The 23707-nt window shown below is 45.1% G+C and overlaps 1 protein-coding gene across 5 annotated transcripts in view; it reads left to right on the plus strand.

Annotated features, from left to right (window-relative positions):
• ABTB3 (ankyrin repeat and BTB domain containing 3) overlaps window positions 1-23707 on the plus strand; it is a 184588-nt gene that overhangs the window by 102780 nt on the left and 58101 nt on the right. For 3 of the 5 annotated variants that reach the window (XM_086468449.1, XM_086468458.1, XM_086468466.1), the window contains 2 exons: window positions 5214-5363; window positions 18635-18839. In XM_086468449.1, the coding sequence (XP_086324575.1) occupies window positions 5214-5363; window positions 18635-18839 (355 nt within the window). The remainder of the gene's footprint in view (window positions 1-5213; window positions 5364-18634; window positions 18840-23707) is intronic. The other 2 variants (XM_086468482.1, XM_086468476.1) reach the window with 2 other exon arrangements.

Below are 23707 nucleotides of genomic sequence, written 5' to 3' on the forward strand. Positions count from 1 at the left end.
ACATGGATGACATTAGGTATTTCATGAGTGTAGGCAGTGCAGACTTCTTGCTTGCCTTGGTCACTCACTTTGTATACAGATATGTATAAAAAACTTAATTCAGTGATACTTGAGGTGTCATTTGGTGAATTTGCTGTATGCTCAAGCAATAGCTTGATTAAATGTTTTCAAACTCCTTGAAATACAAATAAAAGCTTCAAATATAGGAGGTGTATGGTAGTGAAGCATGTTTACAATAGGTGAGAAGAGGAAGGTTGGAGCAGTAACTTCAGACCTGCAGTAACTGGAACTGCAAGTTTATATTCTGGCTCTCTCATTCTTTTTCTTCTGAGATGGACTCACAGATGAAAATGCTGCTTTAGGTGGCAGAGCTGGTTTGGGACCAAACTATGGGATGTTTGAGGATGCAACACAGCCTTGCCCCAAACGTTACTACCCATTCCAAATAAACAGACTTGTTTTATTACTTTCCACATTGTGTAGTCATTCGTGGTGGTATACAAAAGACTGCTTGTCTTATTTTTTGCTGTTTTGGCCTTTGATCTGCCTTTGCATGATGCAAATAGCTGTGTGGTGCCAAGAGCAATACATAGTCCATGGAAAGCCAGCAGCCTTCTATGCCTGAGAGAAAGTGAAGTCCGACTGCAGGTCCTGGAGTCTGTGCACCGTAGGTGCCAGCACTTCAGGAATCAAATGTTTTGCAACAACTGGTGTATAAATGAGTGCAGATATCTGTCTAAGTAGAGGAACATTGGGGGGGAACTTAGATTTTTTTTGATGATTTCTCTGTATTTGGGTGAGTTTGGGGCTGTAAACCCCATATTGTGCCCTGAAAGCCAAAGAGGTCACAGAACCACTGATATATCTGGTGTTGAAGTTGCTCTTGGCCATCAGGTCCTTCAAGCTGTTTTGCTGGGGAGGCACTGAGGAGCAGGGACAAGCTCTGCCGGGCTGAGTTTGGGATGTTTGTGTGATGCACGCGCAGTTCTTCTGTCACACTGCAAGGACAGCACAGGCAGCTCCATGGCAAGCTCTGAAATGAGTATGCAGGAATGTATGTATATTAGTGCCAAAATCGGCCTTGCAATGAAGGGTGGTGCATCAGCCAAGCCCAAGAGGTGGAGGTGTGCCATGGGGAAACTGGAATAGTGTTACCAGGTACCCCTGGCTTTGGACGAGTTTGCATGAAGGTTTAAAATAACTTTTCTTTTATAAGTTTGGGACTCTTCAGTCTTCGCTTTGTCATTTTGTGCAGTACTTCTTTGGTTTGGGATTTTTAAGTCCTTGGGGACTGAGCTCTGGCTCGCGTTTCAGCTGAGCCCAGAGGGCAGCAAAAATGTGGAGTGTATTAATTGCACACCAGATTTTCCCTAAGATGTTGTTTTTTCTCTAGAGATTTGCAAGAGGGAGCATTAGGAGCTTGTCATTGTGATTTTTATTTTTTTTTTTGGCATCCTGCTGATTTTAAAATGTATACTCTGCGTTTCCCGTTGGTCTTTTACCTACGGACTGCAGGGTACCCTGAGGCCAAGGGCAAAGTGAATAAAGCAATTTAGAGTATGGCCCATTCTGGATATGTCTCTTGCAGACAAGTCCTAGACAGATCCCTGCCCCAAGGGGGTACAGGCAAGGGGAAGCACTGAAAGAGGTGACAAACTCCAAATACACTTGAGCACTTTGGTTGTCTTGCCTTGCTCCAGTGCTTCGCAGCAGTCATAGATGCAATGTATGGCTGCTGTACATTGCTCAGTGGCACAGAGCAGCCAGAGGCGTATTGAGTGAGTCTGGCCCCGTATTCGCTGAGCAACAACTGACTGCTTAATTTCCACTCTAGTGAATCAGAGGGAAGAAGAGGGATAAAATAATGGGCAAAGAAGCGCACAGGGTTGAGTAACCGTGCAGAAAGGAAGGACACTGAATAGCGCCGGTTGAGAGAGAAGACAGATACTGCCGTTCATTTCTGAAGATACTGCACAGAAATCTTTGTTGTGGAATGACAGATAACATCGTCAGTGACAGCCAGAAAAGCAAGGGGGAAAAAGTCCTGTTTTTCAGGCCGTTGGAAACTTGAGACCCTCACCTGTTTGTCAAGTAGAACACAGTGTGGCTGAACCCTCTGTTGAAAAAGCAAGTAGATAATACCCATCAGCAGAGAATTAAAATAAGGAAGTTGAACTATAGCCAAACCAGTGAAAGCTGGTAGTGAGTATTTAAATGTTTCTACTTATAAAAAAGGTATTTATAATCATATTTTTTTTACGGTTTTTACCCTGCCTTCATTTGGTGTGCTCTGTTCTTGCCAGGGAACAATCCCTTGACATAGTCTTTCGTCAGCGAGTTTGAGCTTTACATCAAACACTGATAAAGTGAGAGCAGGTTTTTTCATCTAAAAAGCGTTTTATTCACTTTTCTTTAATAATTTTTGGGGAAAACAGTTGAAGCTAGAAAATTGGCAGCGTCGTGTGCCCAAGCCATAGAATTCCCTCTCTCCATACTGGCGGAAACCAGACCTGATCCAGCAAAATTATGAGAGGTACAAACAAATCTTCCATCACCCCACTGGTCACCCGCTGTGGTCAATTATAGTTTTGAAGCTGGCATGTAAGTATTAGATGTTTGGCCATTGCATGTCTTTACTAATCTCCAACCCAAGTAAAACCCATTGGCATGACATATCCTATAATTTGCTAAGTTTTTGAACAATAGCGCATTTTGCATTTCATTTGCACTTTTCATCCAGGAACCTAAGAATACACTCCTCCCGCTCAAGAACAGAGTAATTAATCATCAGGGCTGTTTGTAAGGAAAAGGCCTGGCTGTGGGAATGGAATCATAGACAAAGTAGAGGATAAAATGTCTATGTCTCACTGCTTTAATCACTTGGAGAAATATCTCCTATACATATTATGATTTTAAACCATTTGACTCTCATTTCTAAAGGCATCTTAAAACAGCATTTTTTCCACACTTAAGGTGTATTTTCACTCAAAAAGATTTTCTTGTTGGATATCATTTTTTAAAGGTGCCACAAAGCTGTTTGTGCTCTATTTCTTGTTTGTAAAAATCTCTTCAAGTATTAGATCAGTTACACATCTGTTTTCTGCAGGGAAGAGTCTTCCAATTTGCCTTAATTTCTATCTGTTAAAATTATAAAGAATAATCTAAATAAATGAGGAAGATTTCCAAGAGAGAATACTTATTAAAATATGCAGGCAAGTCTGCATTTTAAATCCAGGTGTTGTACTTCTTGAACTCTGTACATCCCCAGAATATTAATGTTGATCAGTGCACCTACTGCTTATGCAAGTCAGCCACTGAGCAATGGCAGGAGAATTTGGAGAGCTTGTTTGATAAGCTGTTGTTGCTTTTATCCCTTACTTCTCTGCTTTTAATTCTTTCCTCCCTGTTGCTGTGTCCTGCTCTTTCTCTCCAGGGCACTTCCTTGCTAGTTGTGTTCCTCTCTTGTGGCCTTCCACACGTGCATATGGGTTTTTTTTGGTTGTTACAACTCCAAGACTGGAGCCACGGCTGGAATTAAGGCTGCTCCTGCTCCTCTATCTCCAACATTCAAACAGGCTGTTAGGGAGTTTGTTCTGGTGTTGCTGTTGTGCACAGAGGTTGATCCTGGTTTAGTTGCTGTTTTCCAGCCATGGTGGACAGGACCTTTGGTCCTGGTTTTCCGGGTATATATCCCTGCTTTTTGTTTTGAACATGCTCACTGAACCTGTGTCATCTCTCTCCTCCCAGGATGGGTGTTCTTAGGTCCATTCTAGAAGTATAACTTTTAAACTAAACTGTTTGCAGGGAGGAGATGGATGTGAGGAGGGAATCCAAAGCAGTTTGGTGGAGCTAACAAGGTGGCTGAGAGGCATCTCCTCTCAGGCATGTTACCTGGTCTTGCTATGTTCCAATGCAGTGATGTTTGTGGGGCTGTTTCATTAACAAGTAAAGAGGGATCAAGGTGGCCATGCTGTCTGGGACCTCCAATGTTGTACCTATTGGTAGAATTATTGATCAGTAGAGTTAGACAACATGTATTTACTGAGCTGGGAAACTAGATAAGTTCTTCCCCCTGAAGAAAAACACAAACTATGTACCTCTTCCTTAATGTATTTTGTAAAGTCTGCTTGGTCTATAAGGACAGAACCTCTTCCCTTTGCTTAAAAGGAAGGAGTAGTGAAAGCTAGTAGAAAAAATACATTTCCTACTCTGCCTTCTTTTCGAAGGTAGTTGTTGCATATCACACAATTGGAGAGAAGATGAAATTTAATTATCATAAAGAGGTACAATTCCACAACGGGTCTCCACCTGTGTGTGTCCCAGCAGGACTGAGAAGGTGATGCAGTGGAGAGCGTGGCTGTAGCTGTCTGTTTATAGACCACAGGGAGGGAGGACAGCTTGCTCTCCAAGCTGGACTTCCATGCATCTCTTACCCAAGGATGGTAATGCAGCATTTGCTCTTGTAAATAAGTTCTGGGTTTTTAGCATGACAGTGATTTTGAGTAATAAACATGTGTCCTCTGTCTATGCCTGAGGGTTTAGATGTCATGGAAGAAACTGACTTTTGTGCCTGAATGAATGTGTATGTAAATTATTTTATGTCAGTAGCTTTACTTATGTCCTGCTCCACAAAAATTCACAGCTGTAAGGGCTTCTGCATAATGGACTTTTGAAGCCCAAGCAGTTCAAATGCCAGGAGTTGTATTTACAAAAGAAGTTCAATAAGCCCGTCAATGACACTGCAAGCATCTTGATGCTGTCTGTTATTTTGGCAATTGTCAATGGAATTCCCCTTACAGCAAAATGCTGTAAATGTATTGCCTGTCCCATACATAATTTTAAGCTAATCTTTAAGAATTCTGTCACTAAGATATACCATTTTCTAATACATTTGTATGAGGTTGGAGTAGTTTTTAGGAGGCTTCTTTCGAACGCTCTTGACCTCTTCCTTGGGCAGTTCTCTAGGATCTTCTGTAAGAATTATCTCTAATTGACATCCTAAGTGACTTGAGGATATTCAGAAGAGCTAACGAGGGCCACTTCTGAGAGCATGAGTCATCTGTGACATTGAGTTATAGATGTTGATTATGTTTGAGCTCTGCACATATGGGCTTTGTCTTGGACTGTCACCAAAATGATGTCGTGGTGGCAGCAAAGTCATCCATACTGGCTGAAATTACATTGGACTTCTCCTTTCTTTTTATCCACTGTAGGTGTTCTCTGCCTGCCAGACAGCTTGAACCTTCACAAAGACCAGCCAAGGTCAAACAAGCCCGGGGAAGTGCAGATGTTCAGCCAGTCAGAGCTAAGGACCATTGAACAGTCTTTACTTGCTACACGTGTGGGGAGCATTGCTGAACTCAGTAAGTACAATGTTGTTGATAATGTTTGGGTTTCTTTCCTCAGGGTAAACGAAAGCTACTTGCATTGCCTGGTTGTGCAGAGGAGAGAAGAGGAGGCATGTGTGATGTTGAAGGAGACACTGGGTCAGATCTAGCCATGCTTATGCTCCATGGCCAGTTTGAAAGCTGAAGCTGAAGCCATAGGAGGAAAGAAGCCTCATGCCGTCTCATGGCAGTGCCTATGACTTCTTTGCAAACACTGCTTTCCATTTTTAAAGCTGAAAGACGCTTTATTTCATCTTCCCTACATTGCATTTGAGAGCACTGCACAGCTTGGCTAGACTTGCAAATGTCTGTTGCATTGGTGTCCTGTCTCATTTCACTGGGATGCCTGTTTTGAGATGGGTGGGCAAAATGCTGAAGGTTGCAACAAGTGAAGGAAATACGTCACAAATTTAAAGCAGAGCTAGTTCAACCTCTGTTACAGAGGGTCCTTCACCCTGCCTTTCCAGTTCCAGCAAAGGAAAGAACCATGACTCAAACCTGCACCAGAGGAATTTGTGCTTGGAAGATAAATTATTTGCAGTTAATCAAAACACTTTTTGAGAAATGTGAGAAACTATGATATCTGTCAAAATTTGAAAGCTTTGGTTTCAGCACAAATAAATTGTAGGAGGAAAATTCCCTGTGAATCCTCATGTGACATGGAGATAAAGTTACCAGAAGTGCCTTTTAAAGAATTTTTTTTTATTAAAATAGAAGCCTTCCAATCACATGTTTACGGTATAGTTAGAGATATGAAGCTATGAGTGGGAAAACAGAAATGTTCAAGCAAAAAAGTTGTGGGGTTTTTTTCCAAGGTCTGTTAGAAAATTTTGGGGAGAAATTAAAAGGACACCAATCTATGAAGATACAGGCTGCCAAGCTCACTGTTGTTCTTGTTACTGAATTTTGTGTTACCGACATCGCAAAGAACATGTATAGGTATCTCATGTTCATTTACCTGGCGTTTTGTGTAGCAATGGGAGTCTCCTCTGTAGCTGCAGCATATCATCAGTGCTGTTTACGAGCCCTGTGGATGTACCATGGGTGTTTGTCTACAAGCCACAATGTGAATTTCAGTTTTCAGCTTGCTAATTTTTCTCTGCTCTGGTGAAACGTCAACAAGCCAAGAGCACTTACATGCCTTAGCGTGAAGTGTTGCTCCGTCTCTGGAATCAGGTGTTTGGTGTTATTCAAATTAGGTAATTTATGCTTATTTATTTCACGCTTATGAAACACACAACAGTACTGTCTGTATGCCAACTAAATTATGCATGATACAGCTCTCTTTCTTAAAGTACGTATGGTTGTGTTTTAATAAATAAGTAATTTGTGGATATTTCAGGTAGGGGTTTTTTTCCATTCTGGATTTTTTTGAACCTCTGTGTGCAACCCAAAAAGCCAAACTCCTTAATTACCCCCAGCCTTTTAAAATTTGATTTCCAGAAATCTATCATCTCTAAGTAGTCCCTACCTTAGATTCAAATGCTTGGTTGATAGGGTTTGCTTTCTGTATGTCTGTTGACTGCAAACACAGGCAAAACACTCTTTGGGGTGGCCAACTCGAAGAAAAGAGCGCATCAGTGGGAGTTAGACGCAGCTGTCAGAGAGGCTGGCACCTCCAGCATGCTGGTAGCCCTCCAGAAAGCCCTCTGGACAACCGTCGAAGGTACCTCCCCAGACGCTGCAAGCAGATGCATGTCAGGGAAGAAGCAGTAGGAGGAGTGCTAATTGGCAAAGCTTGCAAGGCTTCATGCTCAGTTGGGTAGCAATCTTTGCTGTGGAGCAGTGCCGGTGCAGAGTCCAAAACTGAGTTGTGAAACATGGAAGGAGGCACAGCATGTCGGTGGGCAAAAAACTTGTGAATTTTGGGGAAAATTGTGAAGCAGAAGGAAAATAGAGGGGTGGGGGGTACAAGAGGGTTTGCTCTTTGTTCAGTGCTTCTGTATCTGTCTCTGGTATCAGCAGAGGCTGTGACCTGGAGGTTACAGCAAAGCACCTGCCATAAAGGGGGGCTGGGGAACCTCAGCGTGGGGGCAGAAATGCTGATCAGCGGGGAAAAGCCAGGGGGGAACACCTGGGGATCAGGGCGCGTTGGCAGGGAGGGAGTAGGCGAAGAAGGATTTATTGTTGCCCTGGTGTGAGGGGGGTGGAGAGATTTAGAAATGCTGTTGTGGAGAGAAAAGCGAATATGGCAAGCCTCTGGCATGGAGAAAGTGGGATATGAGGGAAGGGTTAGGTATGTAAAAACCCCTGCTCTTGTGGGGATGAATAAAGGTGATGAGGGAGACTCACTGGATTGCACTTGTGAAGAGGAGGAGGAGGAGATGGCAGCCAGGAGTGAGTGGAAAGACAGAAAATTGGCCTGCCGGACCATGAGAGTGGGCAGTCCCTGGGCATGTGTCTGCAATGTCTCACTGGCTTGCAGTATTCCAGAAGCCAGGACTTCTGTTCTGTTCAAAAGAACTCAAAAAACAAGGGAAAGAGTGATCTTGAAATAAAGCAATTTAATTTTATCTTAGGAAAAAAAAAGGGGGGGGGGGGAAAGCAATTCCATTGAATGAGATTTCCTATAGTTTATCGACATTAATAATTAAAATATTGCAAATACTCAGAATAACTAGAATTAACAAGCGCCTGCATGCAAAGGAAAGGCTTCCCCTGCTCTCAGTTCTGCCCAGCATCCTTGCACACAGCAGCATCACTGGCTGCCAAGCTGCTGGAGGCTTTGAGATCAGGAAATCAAATCTGTCCCTTGGAAGATGACAGCTGGCAAATGGGACCTGTTTACTGCCCAGCACCTGTATTTCAGGTCAAATCTTCTTAGTTTCTTCACAGTCTGTCCCAGGTAGAAAATAGGTGAAAAGCCTTGCGTGTTGTGGTACCTTCACCTTGCCCTACATGTGATGGCCCTCATTGTCTTCTCCCTTTATTTTTTCATGTATGCTGTCAGCATATTAGAAAAGACCATTTAGGTGAGCTGTGTTTCAGGGTGACAGAGGCGAGAGAGAATTGGGGAATGGTGGGATGGTGGACACAACCATAGAGGGAGGTCAGCTCCATCTGGGAATGCTGCAGAGGAGAAGGTTGACCCAGGCTGCCATTGAGGGGTCCTCATGGCGGGGCAGGTGCAACCAGGCTCATGGATGCTGCTCCATTACCCGGCCCAACCCTGCTTGCCTGGTGCTTCTGCTCTCATCTCCCAGACTTAGCAGGCAGCAGGCACTCGTCGTCACCGGGATGGCCCTGCCCTGCCTGGTGGTGGCGAGGCGAGGTGATGCTGCTGGCCCTGGGGTGCTCTCCCGGAATAGGAAGAAGAGGCGATGTTGCTGACTTAGGGGAAAAATCAAAGGAAGGTTTTGTCTCCAGAACTTAGGAGGAGAATGTAAATGGAGACCTAATTCTGCAATGCAATTACAGCGGTAATGTGTGATTCCAAGGAAAAGGCTTGAAAAATTAATGTGAAACCTTATTCATTAAAATATAATGAACATGGCACAAAGTTAAGGAACAACAATGAATCCAGCCTATGTTATATTGGCATTTAGTATTCAGGAATTGTAATTGCCTACTACAGTGTGTTTTAAAATAATGTAATTTCATTTGAAATGCTTATTATATAGAGAACATTGGGAAGAACTGAAGCACAGCAAAAATAATAGGATTTTAAACAGTAGACTGACAGTATTTCACTGTTTAATCTTAGAGAAAATATTTCACGAGACTTTTCTTTCCTTTTTTTTTTTTTTTTTTTTTTTTCAATTTTTCCTGGTGTTTCTTGTATTACCAGATACAGAGGAGAAGGAGACTAGATCTGTTTGGGTTTTTTTCCAGAAAGTTTAGGAGGTTTTTCTAGATTTCTAGTTCACTTTTATTTCCTCCCCCTTCAGACAGGGAAAACTGAGTAGAATGAATAGAAAAAGAGCGGAATATTAGGGAGAGCTTTGGCTGTTGAAAGATCCCATGATGCTGCATTTTGACCTTTAATATTTTTTCTAACTTCTTTATATGCATGTTTGCAATCCACAAAAATTTATGTTACATTTAACTACACAACACTACAACACAGCCATATAAAAATACCGCTGCCAGCTTGGAGACTGGGTACAGAAGGGATGAAGCTCACAAGTGGAGGTGGCTGGTGTTTTGCTGGATGAAGGAGGACCCTCTTTCTCTTGGATGTGAACATAGGTGGTGACAAGGAAGAGCAGAGCCTTAGGGGTGGGCTAAGCACCAATCCTGACACCAAGAGATATTCCTCCCTCGCTCACTTGGGGTGAAGACTGTAAGGTGTTAGTGTCTGGCCGAGTTGGGACAACCACCCCACGCTGAGGTGCATGTGTAGGGCTGCAGAAGGGCTGTGTGTCTCGAGCCACACAGAGGAACAAACTGTGGCTTAGGACATCATCCAAACCATGTCTTTACATATGTCTTCAGGTTAGAGCAGAAAACTGTTTGGGGCTTGCTTTGAGTCCAAAGATGACTAGTCCACTATGGCTTTCCTGGGTGAGAAGTTTGCCACCCAGTCTTGTGCAAACCACGGTAACCGGTGGTGGTGGTGTTACTCTGAGCATTGATCAGAACGAGTAGGCATTTTTATTTTAAACTAGGATAATCTGAAGATGTGGGTGCGACTCTTAACACTGCTGATCTCACAGCTTTTTAGCCTTTGAATGGTGTTGAACTTAGAACAGCTCCCAGATGCGATGTTCAGGCCAGTCTTTGCTCCACATCACCACTCAGGTCTCAGCAAGGTTTTCCTTTTTGCCACTGGAGAAATGCCACCCTTCCCCATCATCCTCTCCTTGCCTTCACAGTGCTGAATGTATGTATTTCCAAAATAACAGCCTCCTAGTAGATCTTTGCACACTTTTAGGGATGAAAGAAATTATTACTGCTCAATTGTAAGTAGGAATATGATTGCACATACCAATGCTGTTTTTCATTTCTTCTCACAGCCCCAGCCGAGGAGATGATGAAAGTCGACATCCCCCTCCCTTGCCTTTTCATCTAGTCTCAATTCTCTGCAACCAACAGGAAGGAGAACTGCAGGAGCCGTATAAATTGATTCATGTCTTGTAAATAAGAGGTTAAATCTAGGCTTAGAAGCAAATGCCAGGGTAAAACTGCTTGCTAGAAAGGGTGATATCTGAAAGAGGGTCGTTGTAAGTGCTCTACTTATTTACTGCCAGAACAAAGGCCCTGTTTGTCAGATACCTTTCTCAGACTAAGTAGCACCGTAGAGAAAGGCCCAAGCTTGTTCCCTGTGAACGGTTTGGTTTGTGCAGCGCAGTGCTGAGCGGAGGTACTAGCCAAAACCTGCAATTCAGATGGTAGCGCTCCTTTCAGCATAGGGTTTGGCCATAGACTGGCAGCCTGTGTGGGCACTCTCCAGATGTGGTGATACTTTTCCTAGTTTTTGAGGGCCCTCCGCGGGGTTATTGCACAAGATCTCTACATGCTCTCTCTCCCACTGCTTTCTGCGCCTCTTGGTTTTGGTTCCTTCTTGCTGTGATCCCCACGTCGTCCGCTCTGTGTGTAACAGCTAAAAAGGGAAGTTGTTGAGATGCCCCTTTGCCCCCCAGCAGAGAACACAAGACAGATTAATGCAGTGCTTAAATGCTAGGTAGTTTCTTGCCTCCATTAAGTGCTAGCTGGTTGCAGGCTCCCCTAGCTGCTACTGTGTTCCCCTTGCAGCCCCGTTTGAATAATGGACCTCAGCCTCCATTCACTGTCTGCGTCTGTGCACGAGAAGGGTTATGCGTTACTTAATAGCCTCGAACAACCCCCTGCTTTTCTTCCCTTCCCCCTGAGACACCCACTATCACAAACCATAAAGCAATGCATTTATTTATCAGTGAAAATGAAGCAGGAGGGAGGATAATTTGAAAGTACCAGTTTACATCCTGCTGAGGCTTTACCTTCCCTTTCACTGCCCTGCTGGATTTCTATCTGGGGGTTACAGGGACTGAACAGAGGCAGCTATCGCTTGCCCTGGTCCCTGTCTGCTGTCAGCTCCTTTGGGGCTTCCTGGCTCCCCCCGCAGGTGAGACTCAGTCCCCTTCACCTGCGTGGGGACTGAGCCAGGGTCTCTCCCTGTGCAGGTGGTTTTGTTCCTTCAGGGCTTTTACCTCGTGTGTTTAAGCCCACTCAGGTTTGATGGTTTAGAAGCAACGGGTATCGCCTTGGTGGGCTTCAACCCTCTACCACCCTTCCCTGATACACCAGTGTATCAGCTTAGGACTCCTCCATGTACATCACCCTTGAGGTGCAGAATCCTGTTCACCCCTGAACTCCTGAGCATCACAGCACGCTCAGGGTTGAAACAGCATTTTCTTTTCCTTAGGTCTGTAGTCCTCCCAGTCCCTGCTGTGCAGAGCACAGGCAATGTGTCAGCCCAGGATAAGCACTCTTCAGCTGGCCTGCTCAGCCATGGGTGGGCTCTTAAATTCAGAGTTTGAGGCTATGGGTCTATGTCAGGCCAAAGAAAATCCAGGAACAGTGGTCTGTAAGGCAGCGACGGTGTGCAGAGGGAAGGCTCTGCATTAGGTCAGCAGATGAATAGCTCATCCAAGTCAAAGCTTGTTTTGTTTGTAGTTGACATGGTTTAAGGGGAATCAAATACAAACATCATGCTTGCCACATTGGATTGGAGATTTTGAGGGTAATAGTGTTGTTATAATAGGTATGTGAACTTGAGAAGGTTTAATTATATTTGTGGCTTTTTTATGGCATATATCCAGTGCCTAATTTCTCAGTCTTCAAAGGCTTTGCACTAAATTGCACGCAAACACTCTGCAATATAAATAGAAGCTTCTTGTGATGGTAGGATAAGTAGTGATAAAAGGTTACATGATCTGTGGGAGGCCACGTGGAAGTCACTGTCAGGAAATGGACTGGTCGTATCCTGGTCCTGGTTTTTTGGTGCTGAATTCAGAGTTTGGGACCACAGTTCCTTTGTTTGTTCTTCTGTGGGAGAGATGAATGGCTGTAAGAGAAGAAAAGGTTGCCTGGGGTAGTAAATTCACACGGGGCAGGACGTGGGCAAGCAGAGATGGCAGAGATGGGGAGGTTTCTGTAAGGTGAGCTTGATGGTGAATCTATTGCACATGGGATGCTGCACTGACTGTGGGTTATGGCACCCCAAGCACACGCGTGGCCCGAGGCAGGTGGCTCTTGATTCTGGAGTATACTGTGTGCCAAGAACATCATAGCTTTATGTTTGAAGATACTTTGTGCTAAGAGCATGTGCACAGTGAAATACTAAACACTTTTTAGTGTGCACCCACCCTAGCTTTCTGCATGCTCCTTTCCTGGTATAGATGGGTAGTCTTGAGTTAACGACAGAAAGACCTCCAGTAAATCATTTGAGAAAAGGTTTTGCTTGAGCAGTTTTTGCTCAGCTGACTTTTGAAACGTAGAGATGGATGCAACACTGAAGGCAGAGCAAACATGGAGGAACAGTGCAGCTGAGATCAGGAGTGTAGGGATGGCTTGGGCAGCTGACTGAGCGGGTTGCTGGAGGCACTCTGCCATGGTACAGGAGACACAGTTCAACTACTTGTATTTACCTGCATTCTTGCGCTTACAGGCATATGCCGGGGTGAGCTGTAGCAATGCATCCCTTTGGTGCAGAAACCAGAGGTATAAAGGAAGAGAGACTTAGCTACAGTTTGGGAAGGATGCAAGATGGCCATGGCTACCAGGTAGCAGTCTGATTGAACAGATCATGGTTTATTATCAAGGTTATAATTCCCGTTTTCAATACAGTCTCCCCGGAGCTGGTCATGAACAAAACCATAGATCCAAGACTTTTATACTGAGGTGTGAGATGAATCCAGGTCAAGAAAGTGAGTTTTGCATCTGGCTCACATGCTTGTAAGGGGGCAAACTTTGGAGATTGCATCTGGAGTGCAGCTCCCTGACCGATACTCCTCCTTTTCATGGTCTGGACACAGGAGGACATTAAGGGCTCTGAAGGACAGGCACAACTCCAGTCTATGGCTCTGGCCCCCTTTTTGCAGGACAAAACGCTCACCCAGGTAGCAGTTACACTGCTGCTGTCATCATGCCCCACTGCAGGGCATGATTCCTGAGAGCACAGGCTACACACGTTGGAGTCATGAACAGCTGGAAGGATGATCGGACCAGCATTATCAAACTGATGCGTGCTGCCTGTAGGATGCTGTCATGCTAGAAACATAGCCTGCCCCTGCTTTACATGGTGTCCTAACGGGGCATCACATGGGAAGAGGGCTGTGGTAGAAACAGAGATCCTCCTCTGTCCCCTGGGCTTTGAAGGAAAGACATGGGCCAAAGAACTGTGTGGCTTCTTTTCAGTGTGCAAAAATGTCATTGTTAAGTTATTCTTGCATTTTTAGGATATGTTTTTGGAACAAGAAAAACTTGAGGTAGATCTCGTAGGGAGTAGCCATGTAAAGATCGGTCCAGCATCATTGACCTCGGGGTCATGGTTGTGCAGACACACACCCAGCTGAATGTTTTAGGCTGTGGAATTTTATCCCTCTGAAAGCAGTGAGCCTGCTCCTAGGTAGGCATGACTGCAAGATCAGGTCTGTCATCACAGACTGTAAAATCCCAAAGGAAGCTGCTCAGAAATGGGCATCAGGCATCTATCATTTCCTCTTTCTTCCTCCTCTTTTTTCTTCTTACTCACCCCTCCTCTGGTACAAAATTGGAAATGGATGTGTTATTTGTTAAACACTGGGCCCTAAAATAGTAAAAGCAGTGATAATAGCTTTTACTGAAGCCAAACACAGGAAAAAAAAAAAAAGGCTTTGCTGGTCACTGTGGACAGGGCGCGAGCCATCCACTTGTGTGCTGTTTGTCATTACATGTTGTTACCACCCCCGTACAGACTGGAGTCGCTTAACTTTTCCTGTCCCATCACATCTTTGGCTTGATATCAGTGAATCTGTTCCTTAAATATTCAGTATTGCCTTAAACCAGGCCTGTGTCACATTACATAACATTTTCAGTCTTTAAATCAAATGTCTGTGGACCTTGTGTTCATAAACCATGCTGAACTGACAGCAGCAGCAATGGGCGAGTCCTGCTTTGGTTGTGGAAAGGATGAAATGCTGGTAGCTACAGCAGCAGCTCTCCATACCCTGTGGTGTGGGGATGGTTTCGTAGTTCCTTTGCTAGCCGGTGTGCAAGGCACAGTGTTTCTCCTCTGGGCTGTGGAGCTGCATTGCTGGATCTCTTCTCCATCTGGATCCAGGGCTGCAAGGCAGTGCCAGCCTGGAGCTTGCCGCCGCCTCTGCTGCCCTCTAGGAGCCTGCCTTCCAGTTGTGCCTTCCCAGCTTTGGCAACAAAAATGTCCTCAAATATACCCCCATGTTGCTATTCGGGTTTTTTTTGTGTGTCTACCCTGCACAATATGGTGTCTTCCTTTCCCTAGCTCTGCCAGCAGAGCAGTTTTTGCGTGGTCTGGTTTGGCTTAAGTTGCTTAAATTGTGGAAGTGTTTATTTGGTTTAAGTTAAAAACAAAATAAAATTGGCAAGGTCTTTTGTCAGGCAGATTGGCTCCCCAGTCTGTTCCTCATATGGGTTGCAGGCTGTGGTACAGGGGCGAGAATGAGTGCAGGAGATCACGAGACAGGCATCCCTGCTGACCCACTTGTGTCGTGACACCACAGCCCTCGGGAGCTGCATCCCTGGAGTTACGAGATTGACTCCACTGCCGGGATTTTTATTTTTTATGGTTTTTTTTGGAAATGATGCACTCAGGAATTTCTTGGCCTTCCAGATGCGCTCAGTTGATACATCTGGGACATGTTTTCAGGGCAAAAAATGTGCAGAAGAGCCAGCAATGGTGTGAGCAGTTAACCTCCCCTTGTAGAGCATTGCTGTAGCTGAACATGGCTCTGAAGAGCAGAAACGGCTAACACAAAGTGATGGAGGGGGCTTCCCTCTTTATAACTGTCCACAAATTCAATGTCACCCTTGATGTTCAGCTATATTGTGGCTTTTACAGCTGGTAAGGAGAGCAAATATAGGTTGGGTTTCCCAGGCGAGTCTTGAGTTGGCTGACTGCTGGAGACCAGACCAATGAGTCCCATCATGGAGCTGTTTTTGTGTTCATGGGCTTTGGAGTGCCCTGGCCAAGATCAAAGAGAATTTCAACTCTTGGTATATTCTTTGGAGGAAAATGGAGAAGCAAAAGCATATTTAGCAAGGAAGAATAGGAGCAGCAAAACGTGATAGGGATTGAAACAACACACGTGCATCTTGAACCAGATGTTGGACAACGCTACATTTTACAGAGTATGCATAAGTACTGCCATACAGTGTGTGCGTGCGCCTGTCAGCTCCCTCATCCCTTCTTGACGTTGATCCTGGTGCACAGATATGCTAAGGCACAGTGTCTGCACTGAAGAATTAGCTCTGTAACTGTAAGCGGATGGAGGAGTGACAGGGCACTAGGGCATGCAGTGGCTTGTCCGAGGTTACACTGTGGAATAAAATAGAGAGCAGCAATTCCCATCCTGCCTCCAGTGCTCTGCCTGTTGGACACCAGGGTCATAATGCAGCTTTCTATGCCTACTTACTGTCCTTTGTGAAGCTCGATGCTTTATAGGTATTGATTATTTAAGCCTTGAGTTGCCTCTGATAGAGGAATGTTCTAATAATTGTTAATGTAGAGATTATTTGAAATGTAACCAGAGATGATGTAGCAAAGGCAAAAGCAAGATCTAAACCAATCAATTTTTGGTACAATGTAATTAAATGAGGCTTAAACATGAAAAGCATTACTTCAGCTTTAATAGCATGGATTGGTTTGGGTTTCTTAGGAAGCAGTTAAGGAAATACAGAATAAAATGGTGAACTCTTGGTCATATTGAAATGGATGGGAGTTTTGCCATTGATTTCAGCGAGGCTCGAGTTCCTCCAGCCTTTCAGTAGCAGCGATGCCGACCTGCCCACCCCGCCTACGTCATTCTTGCAGCTACTTTCCCTTCTTACTCACCGTGAAGCTTCCTCTGGTGCTGGATGTGTCATTGAAGACACGTCGCCCCAGCGCTCGGGGAGGAATGGGGATGAAGTAATTCTGCTGCCTGAATCTGGGCCTAAATTGCATCCTGATTTTTATTCATCTTTCGGTGCAGAAGTCAGAGGTGTTCTCTGGTGCCTGCTGTCTCAATCCACTGAAATAAGACAAGGCATGTGCTTAACTTTAACCACATGCTTTAATGCCTTAGTGGCTTGGGTCTGAAAAGGCTGAATTTACAGCAACTCCTTTTTCTCTGCTTTTGCTATTGTTGTTAAAGCTGGATGTTGCAGCCAGCACTTTTATGCATTTATTTTTTTTCCTTATGGCGAAAAAGAGAGGAATTTACTTTTGCTATCAGCGAGGTTGCTAGCAGTTAAATTGGCCTGTGCTAAGCCTGGTAATGCATGTCTGCTGTGACAGAGTAGGCTGAGTGAAGGGGGTCCCAAACTTCCCTGCTGCTTCTGGTTGCCTGCAGATAATTTTGTGCAGGACTGGGGAGTCGTCTCAGAGGCACATCTGTTTCTGCTGTGGACCTGATGCTGCAAGCTTTCCACATGCACAGCTCCTCGTGGAAATTATGAGCGTGCAGGGCTGCAAGATTGGTCCTATCATGACAATTTCCTGGCAGAGGGAAAAGACAGAAACTATTTTTAAATGAAAGCTTTGAATCAGAGGAATATTGCAGAGTGCAGCAAAAAATTGTGTTAAAACCCTGAAATCATGGACTCGGCAGTTTTCTCATGCCAGCGGTTTTCTTCTGTTCATGGTTTTAAGGCTGTGTTTTTGGAGGACTGGGCTGACCATTTTTGAATGAGATGTTTCTGTTCTCCCCTGGTGCACATTATCACAGCAGCAGCAGTGTTTTCTGTGAGAGTCAGGCTGGAGAGAGCTGATGTGCTGTGATGTGTTCACAGGGGTGGGACTTTGCAAAAAAACCTGTAACTCTGCCTTGCACACAGTCAAAATGGTTCTGTTTTAAGTTTGCCCAGGAGTTTGTTATTCAGCCTTTATTTCTTTTCCTTCAGATTTGGTCTTATGTTCCCACCTCAGTGTACATTTCCAACTTTTCCTTCCAAGTTTGTGCTCAGTGGTCACTTGGGCAAAGCAAATAACAGAAAGCGTGTGACTTCTTAACACTGGAAAATTATGTCCTCTTTTCCCCATCACTTGCTTTTGTATAGCTTGAGAATGACCCAAAGGGCTCTTACTCAGATTTTCATTTAAAACAAACCATCTGATTTGGTCCAAGATCATTATTTCCCCCCAAAGCACTCTCAGAGTGATTTGAACACGTGAAAACAGGCAGTTTATAACCACAATTGTTTCCCTGCCTTTGATAGAGTGGTCACTAGTCAACAAATGTAAAATTCACTGCCTCAGAGGGAGATGCTTTAGTTAATTAGTTACAATGAGTACTGTGCCAAGAGACTCACTGCTGCTTGCCCGTATATTTGCCTGCTAATCTCACTAGCTGGCTTTGCTGATCCTGGTCTCTGTATTGCGGCTGATTTCCGCATACCCACCCTGTGAGGAAGTGCCCAGAACCACATCAGCACAGGGGGAACGACGAGCATCTTTCTTTTGGGCCATTTTCTGTGCTCTGGAAACCTAAATGGCTGGGTGAACCTACTTCACAGGTTTTAGTCTTCTGCTAACATGTAGTTTTCCAGGCCCAGCCTGGGCTTACAAATTGTAATTTTGGTTGCACATTTCTGATACTGTCTTTTAGCATCTCCCCCCCCCCCCCAACTTATTTCTCCACTCGTGTCTATTTGCATGCTCCTGCAGTGCTCTGTGCATTACCTGACTGCCTCCTTCCTCATTGCAAGGGGCTGGATTTCCTTGCCACTCTCTAACCAAGAGCATGCAGCTTTTGGTGCCACTTCTGCTGTGGGTTTGGAGGGCTGTAGGTAGCTGTCACCCCAGCACCAACGTAGCCGTTCTGGTGGTGCTGAGATGGGCCAGCCTGACACTGCATATACCCTATATTTGCAGAAATGTGTCACCTGCAGGCCTTCGGGGGCTTGTCTGCAGCCTGAGTATGTCACACCACACCACGTAAACCACCAGGCAAAGTCTGACCTGGCAATGAGCAGTGCACAGGATCCTGTCCTGTCCTTTGCCATGAGGTTAAATGGAAGGGAAAACCAACCCAGCGTGTCTTTTGGTTTGAAAACTCAGAGGAGATGCGGCTGGAAAGCCTGGCATTCACACAGCTTTTCCTTTTTTCCAGGCGACCTGGTGTCTCGAGCAATGCACCACCTCCAGCCCCTCAATGCCAAGCAGCATGGGAATGGGACGCCAATGCACCAGAAGCAGGGCTCACTGTACTGGGAGCCAGAGGCTCTGTACACCCTCTGCTACTTCATGCACTGTCCGCAGATGGAGTGGGAAAACCCTAATGTGGAGCCGTCAAAAGTCACGCTGCAGACTGAGAGGTAAGAGCCACTGCATGGTGCTTAATGTCATGGCGAAGACATTTCGTTAATAAATCAGCCTGCCTGGCTAATTGCTAATTACAGCTTGTGCATGAGAGGCTTCGGAGCAGTCTGGTTTGGTTTAGGATCACCTCTTTGAAATCCATTTCTCTCGCTGAAGCGCTGCGTGGCTGACCCAATATATATCAAAAGTGACACCCAGTGGCTACATACAGCAAATTGGTTCCAGATGTGCACTCGGGAGAGATTTCCTTTTCCTTTCGTTGTTGCTCAGCTATTCTGTGTTTTGGAAAAGAAAATGAGAACTTCTATTTCTGGCCTAGCAGGTTTGGGTTTAAATGTGATTTTTCTGTGCATTAATAGGGCTCAACAGCTGTGGCTGGGGAAGTGGAAAATGAATAGAATAGCGCGTAGAAAGGAGAGGTTGTTAAATATACTGGGCTCCAGCCGTGCCGAGTACCTGGGTGCAGGAGTAACCTCGGGGCTGCCCCAGCCAGGGACACTGCAGGCTCTGGCTGTGCTCTGGGGCTGGCCAGGGCAGGTGAGGCATGCCTGAGGCCCCATCCCGACTCAGGGTCTGCCGTAAGGTGAGAAGGAGACACTGGTGAAGCTGGTGATGGGGTTACCAAATGCTGGCAGGCGGGCATGGTGTCCAGTACAGGGCAGCTCTGCAGCCAGGCACTGCAGAAAGCGACCAGGACAGCTTGCTGGTCAAGAAAATAAAGCCATCTCCTGTCAGGAGCCCAGAAAACCCTCTAGTAACGCAAGCTTCCACTTGTGTGCTGAGGCAGGCTGTGCTATTTCCCTGCTGCGCTTCTCACCAGCCCTAAACCAGACTTCCCCAGTACGGAGACGAGAGGAGTGGCTGGTGCTTAGAAAGTGCTGGGTATTCATTTTTAGGATGGGTATCACGATGATGCAAATGCAAGCTGCTTTTTCAGGCTGGGCTCCACATTTACATCCCGATGTATATATCACGCTGTACATGTGAGCCAAACTCTGATTTGCACGTGTGCACCAGGAGCCACGCATATGGGGCTCAGTTATTGTTTCAGTATGAGGTCTGCATCTCAAAAGCAGCATTTGAGCATCTCATCGTATGTGTAATCGTAAATGGTATATAATGTGTTGTCTTCATTGAAATACTTTTGTATCGATTCACAGAAAAGAGTACAAGATGAGACTCTGGCATTAATGATGTTACTGGGAATTTTGCCATTTGCCTTTGGATGGCATTTTGTTTCTTTTCAAGTTTGGGTCGCTCTGTGAGCATGTTTGTCGCTTTTTGCTCTATTGTTTCCAAAGTGTGGAAAAAAAACAGAAGGAAAATTACAAGAATGCAGAATTTTCTCATTTTTCTAAATTATTTTTAATTCCCAATTTAATTTGTCATCCAGCTTTGTTATTGTGGAAGGCCTAACTTGGGTCCAAGACTGGTTTAGTATGCACAAAAAAACCCCAAAATTAGAAAATACCTTCACCTGATCTGTAGTCCCCATCTGTGGGAGTAATGCCACTGGAACCAGTGGGAATATAAAAGCGAATAATGCTGAGGCTCTGATTTTGTAAGATTTCTGCAGACTTCCCTGTGGAAAGTGAAAAGGGCAGGAATATTTGAAAAATCGCGTTTAGCATTTACTTTAATAGGTTTTCCTTTCCCTGAGGTCACCTTAATACATGTTCTCTTCATTAGAGCACTTGAAACGCTGGTTATTTAAAGCGATTGTTCTTCTTTGCTTTATTTTGAATACTCTTGTCGGGCAAGACGTCTTCCTTTGGCAGGACAGTTTAACAACTGCGGTGTGCGGTTAGGGCCAGAGCAAGTACTCGGTGTTATTGCCAAGAGGTTGTGGTCACTTTTGGAAGGAGCAGATAGTCCTGTTGCCTAATCAAACATGCGTTAGTACTTAGAGCTGGAGTGGGAGCGATGCAGGGTTAAGCATGAGCCGGGATATTTCCATGGGGTTGTGCTCTGGAGCTTCATCAACTGGGCGCAACCGTCCTGTGCTGCCTGGAGAAGAGATGGGTGAAGCTTACTTTTCCTTAGTGCTCTGAGGACCCTTCCTACCTATTTCACATCTCTTTTTCTTACATGCAAGCACGCTTTGTGGTCCATGACTTATTTCTGGTGGTTTCAGTTTCCATGATGGGTTTTTGTGTGTTCTAGGGAAGTGGATTTGTTAAACATGACATTTTTGCATGCAGAATATTTGCAAGCTTTGTGCCATATTTGTGTGGTGTCTTCCCTCTCTGCTTCTCCAGCTGTGGCAATTGCTTTTATGTTGGAAGAAGCCCAGAAGGAAGCAAGGAGGTCCAGGCATCTTTCCCCGTCCTTGGACTCTCTGTGTCCCTGCTGGTGCAGAGAAGCCAGGACTGCGTCGATCTGGCTGTAGGCAGTATTTCCATGAAATGGAGGCTGCCCTTGGCTCATGTGAAGCCAGTTTGGCTACTGTCTTGGCCCCCTCCTCCCTGACTGTGGCATGCTCAGGGTGGAGAGGGTTGCAGGATGCAGCCAGAGAGCTCCCGCAGCGCTTGCAGGGCTCGGTGGCCCCATGAGAGCTGCTCCCATCCTTCCCACCCATCTCCAGCCCACCTGGATTTTGGCTGTGAGCCAGGTTGAGTTAGGGACCTGCAAAGGCTCTGCATATCCTTCTGCAGAGGCTGGATACGGGAGGGAAGTTGATATGGTGGCAGTCCTGCCTGGCCTAGCATGTCCCAGCACAGAAAGCGGTACCTCCCTCAAAGTCTTGGGGGACACATAAAATGGGATATTTACCTTTGAATAAATCTGGTGCTTTGTTTCTAGGGAGTGTTTCTCTGTGTTTGCTCTTCATGGAGGTAAAGAAATGAGAATGCGGTGTGTTTTTAATAGTGTTTGTCTTTACATTAAAATAAAAGGGAAAAGTGATTATACAGTGAAGCTCCTGCTTTCGTGGGAGGGGGAGGAGGTGGACAGTGGCCAGGATTTCTCAGAAAACCTGGGAAAGTTTCCACACTTCCTAAATGCCACCAAATGCAACTGTAAGATGGATGCGTGACCCCTTCCCACCCCAAATTCATATTCTTCTTTCAAGCTGGTCACTTTGGAAGAAACCCTCTGATTTTTTGGCTGTGTTGCTGGCACCAGCACAAGCCAGTCATGCTGGGGTGGGTTATATAATGGCCTCGGATGCCATGTAGACAGCTATTTTAGCAGGCATGGACATACAGGGGGTCAGTGGATGGTGGACCTGTTTGTGGGGTCCCCCTTCCCTAATGCACCCAGCTGGGGACCCAGTGGAGACATTTGTCTTGTGCCATGTATTGCCTGTGAAACCAGTGTTCCTCTGATGCCTCCACCTGTGGGCAGCTGTGGATTATTTAGGTTTGTTCATTCTTATGCTTTCCCAGGAATTAAAAAAAAAAAAGGAAAGAAGGAATTGTAGATGAGGGCACTGTTGCCAAGAATTTTTTCTTGCTTGCTGCTTCTGGTTTAATAAAAGGATCTGTCCCGTGGCTGTGTTTTGCTTCTCAGCCTCTCTAACACTTCCAAAATTATTGCAAGTAATTTCTTGAGCACCGGAAAGCACAGAATCTGTAGTTGCAGATTTGTTTGATGGTTTTTTCTTTAAGTGGTTCCTTACCCGCTTTTATCCACAGCTGTATTGACAAATTCCTCATTACTTCCTAACTCTCCATGTTCCCCATTAACAACTCATTGAGAAGCAGCGGCTCAGCAGCTCAGCCTGTCCAGAACAACCCATTAATTCTGCTCACTGGCAGCAAAGTTCCTTCTCCAGCATTTCTTCTGCTGCTCTGCCTTGGAGGAGCATTAACTCCCCTTACCACCCGGCAGCCTTTAGCTTTTCCCCTCGGGTCTTAATTGAGTTGATGGATACGTGTCTGGTTTTAACCATCTTTTCACTTTTCCTTCACTACTTTCCCCTGCATGCGGAGCAGTCCCTTAGGAAATTCCCATGGGCTATTGCTTGCTTTTTATTTTTTTCTACCTGCCTTGCACGCACACGTGGACACACAGACAAAAATATGCATGTCCCCTGCACATGCACACATGTACAAATTGTAGTCTAGAGTCGTTCGTGATTAAAGGAGAGGATTATCGTCTGAATTTTGGTACATGCTTTGGATAGTTATTAGTGTGCCTGGCTGATCATTGTGATGCAGCCCCCTTAATGAGAGAGTGTTCCACTGCTATAAAATAACTTGAACTCTTTCAAAGCACTTTCATGTCTGTAGTACAGATAATACCCATTGAACAATTTCAGTAAGAGTATAACTAGAGAAATGTGTCCCTGATTTAAATTGTGTGTGGTACAAACTCCATGGGTAGGGCAGTCTCCAGCAAAGGACAGCAGAGAGTGGAGGGAATGATGGGGAGTGCTCATGAAGAACAGGTGAAGCACTAGCACTGAGAGTGTCGAAGTCCAGCTACGAAACCTGAATGAACCTTGTAACAGAAGAAGGGATTACACATGCTTGATGTTTCAGTATGGCATAGCTCTGTTATGACCCTATATATTTTTATCCACTATTTAATTGGAAACTTCATGTAGTAAAACTGTGGCCTTGCTGAACTCAGAGTTAACATCAGGGTTGATTTGACTGGGAACCACTGAAAAGAAATCTCAGATGCATTCTTGCATAAATCCTCTAGGTTTGCGTTCTAAATATTAAACTTCCCACTTTTAAAAAATCCCTTCAGAAATGGTATTGGCAGCTGCCAGAAGCATGTGAGATTGCACATTACAAGAAATAGTTCAGGCAGTATTCGTAGCTGAGCTGTCAGACGGTATATCCTTGCTGGGCTGGATCTGTATTCTACACCTAATTTATCAAGCTAGGCTTACGCTGTCCGTGGAATGGCTGTA

This window comes from Leptosomus discolor, chromosome 1 (genome assembly GCF_034619465.1).
Source record: "Leptosomus discolor isolate bLepDis1 chromosome 1, bLepDis1.hap2, whole genome shotgun sequence".
In the NCBI taxonomy this organism is placed as follows: domain Eukaryota; kingdom Metazoa; phylum Chordata; class Aves; order Leptosomiformes; family Leptosomidae; genus Leptosomus; species Leptosomus discolor.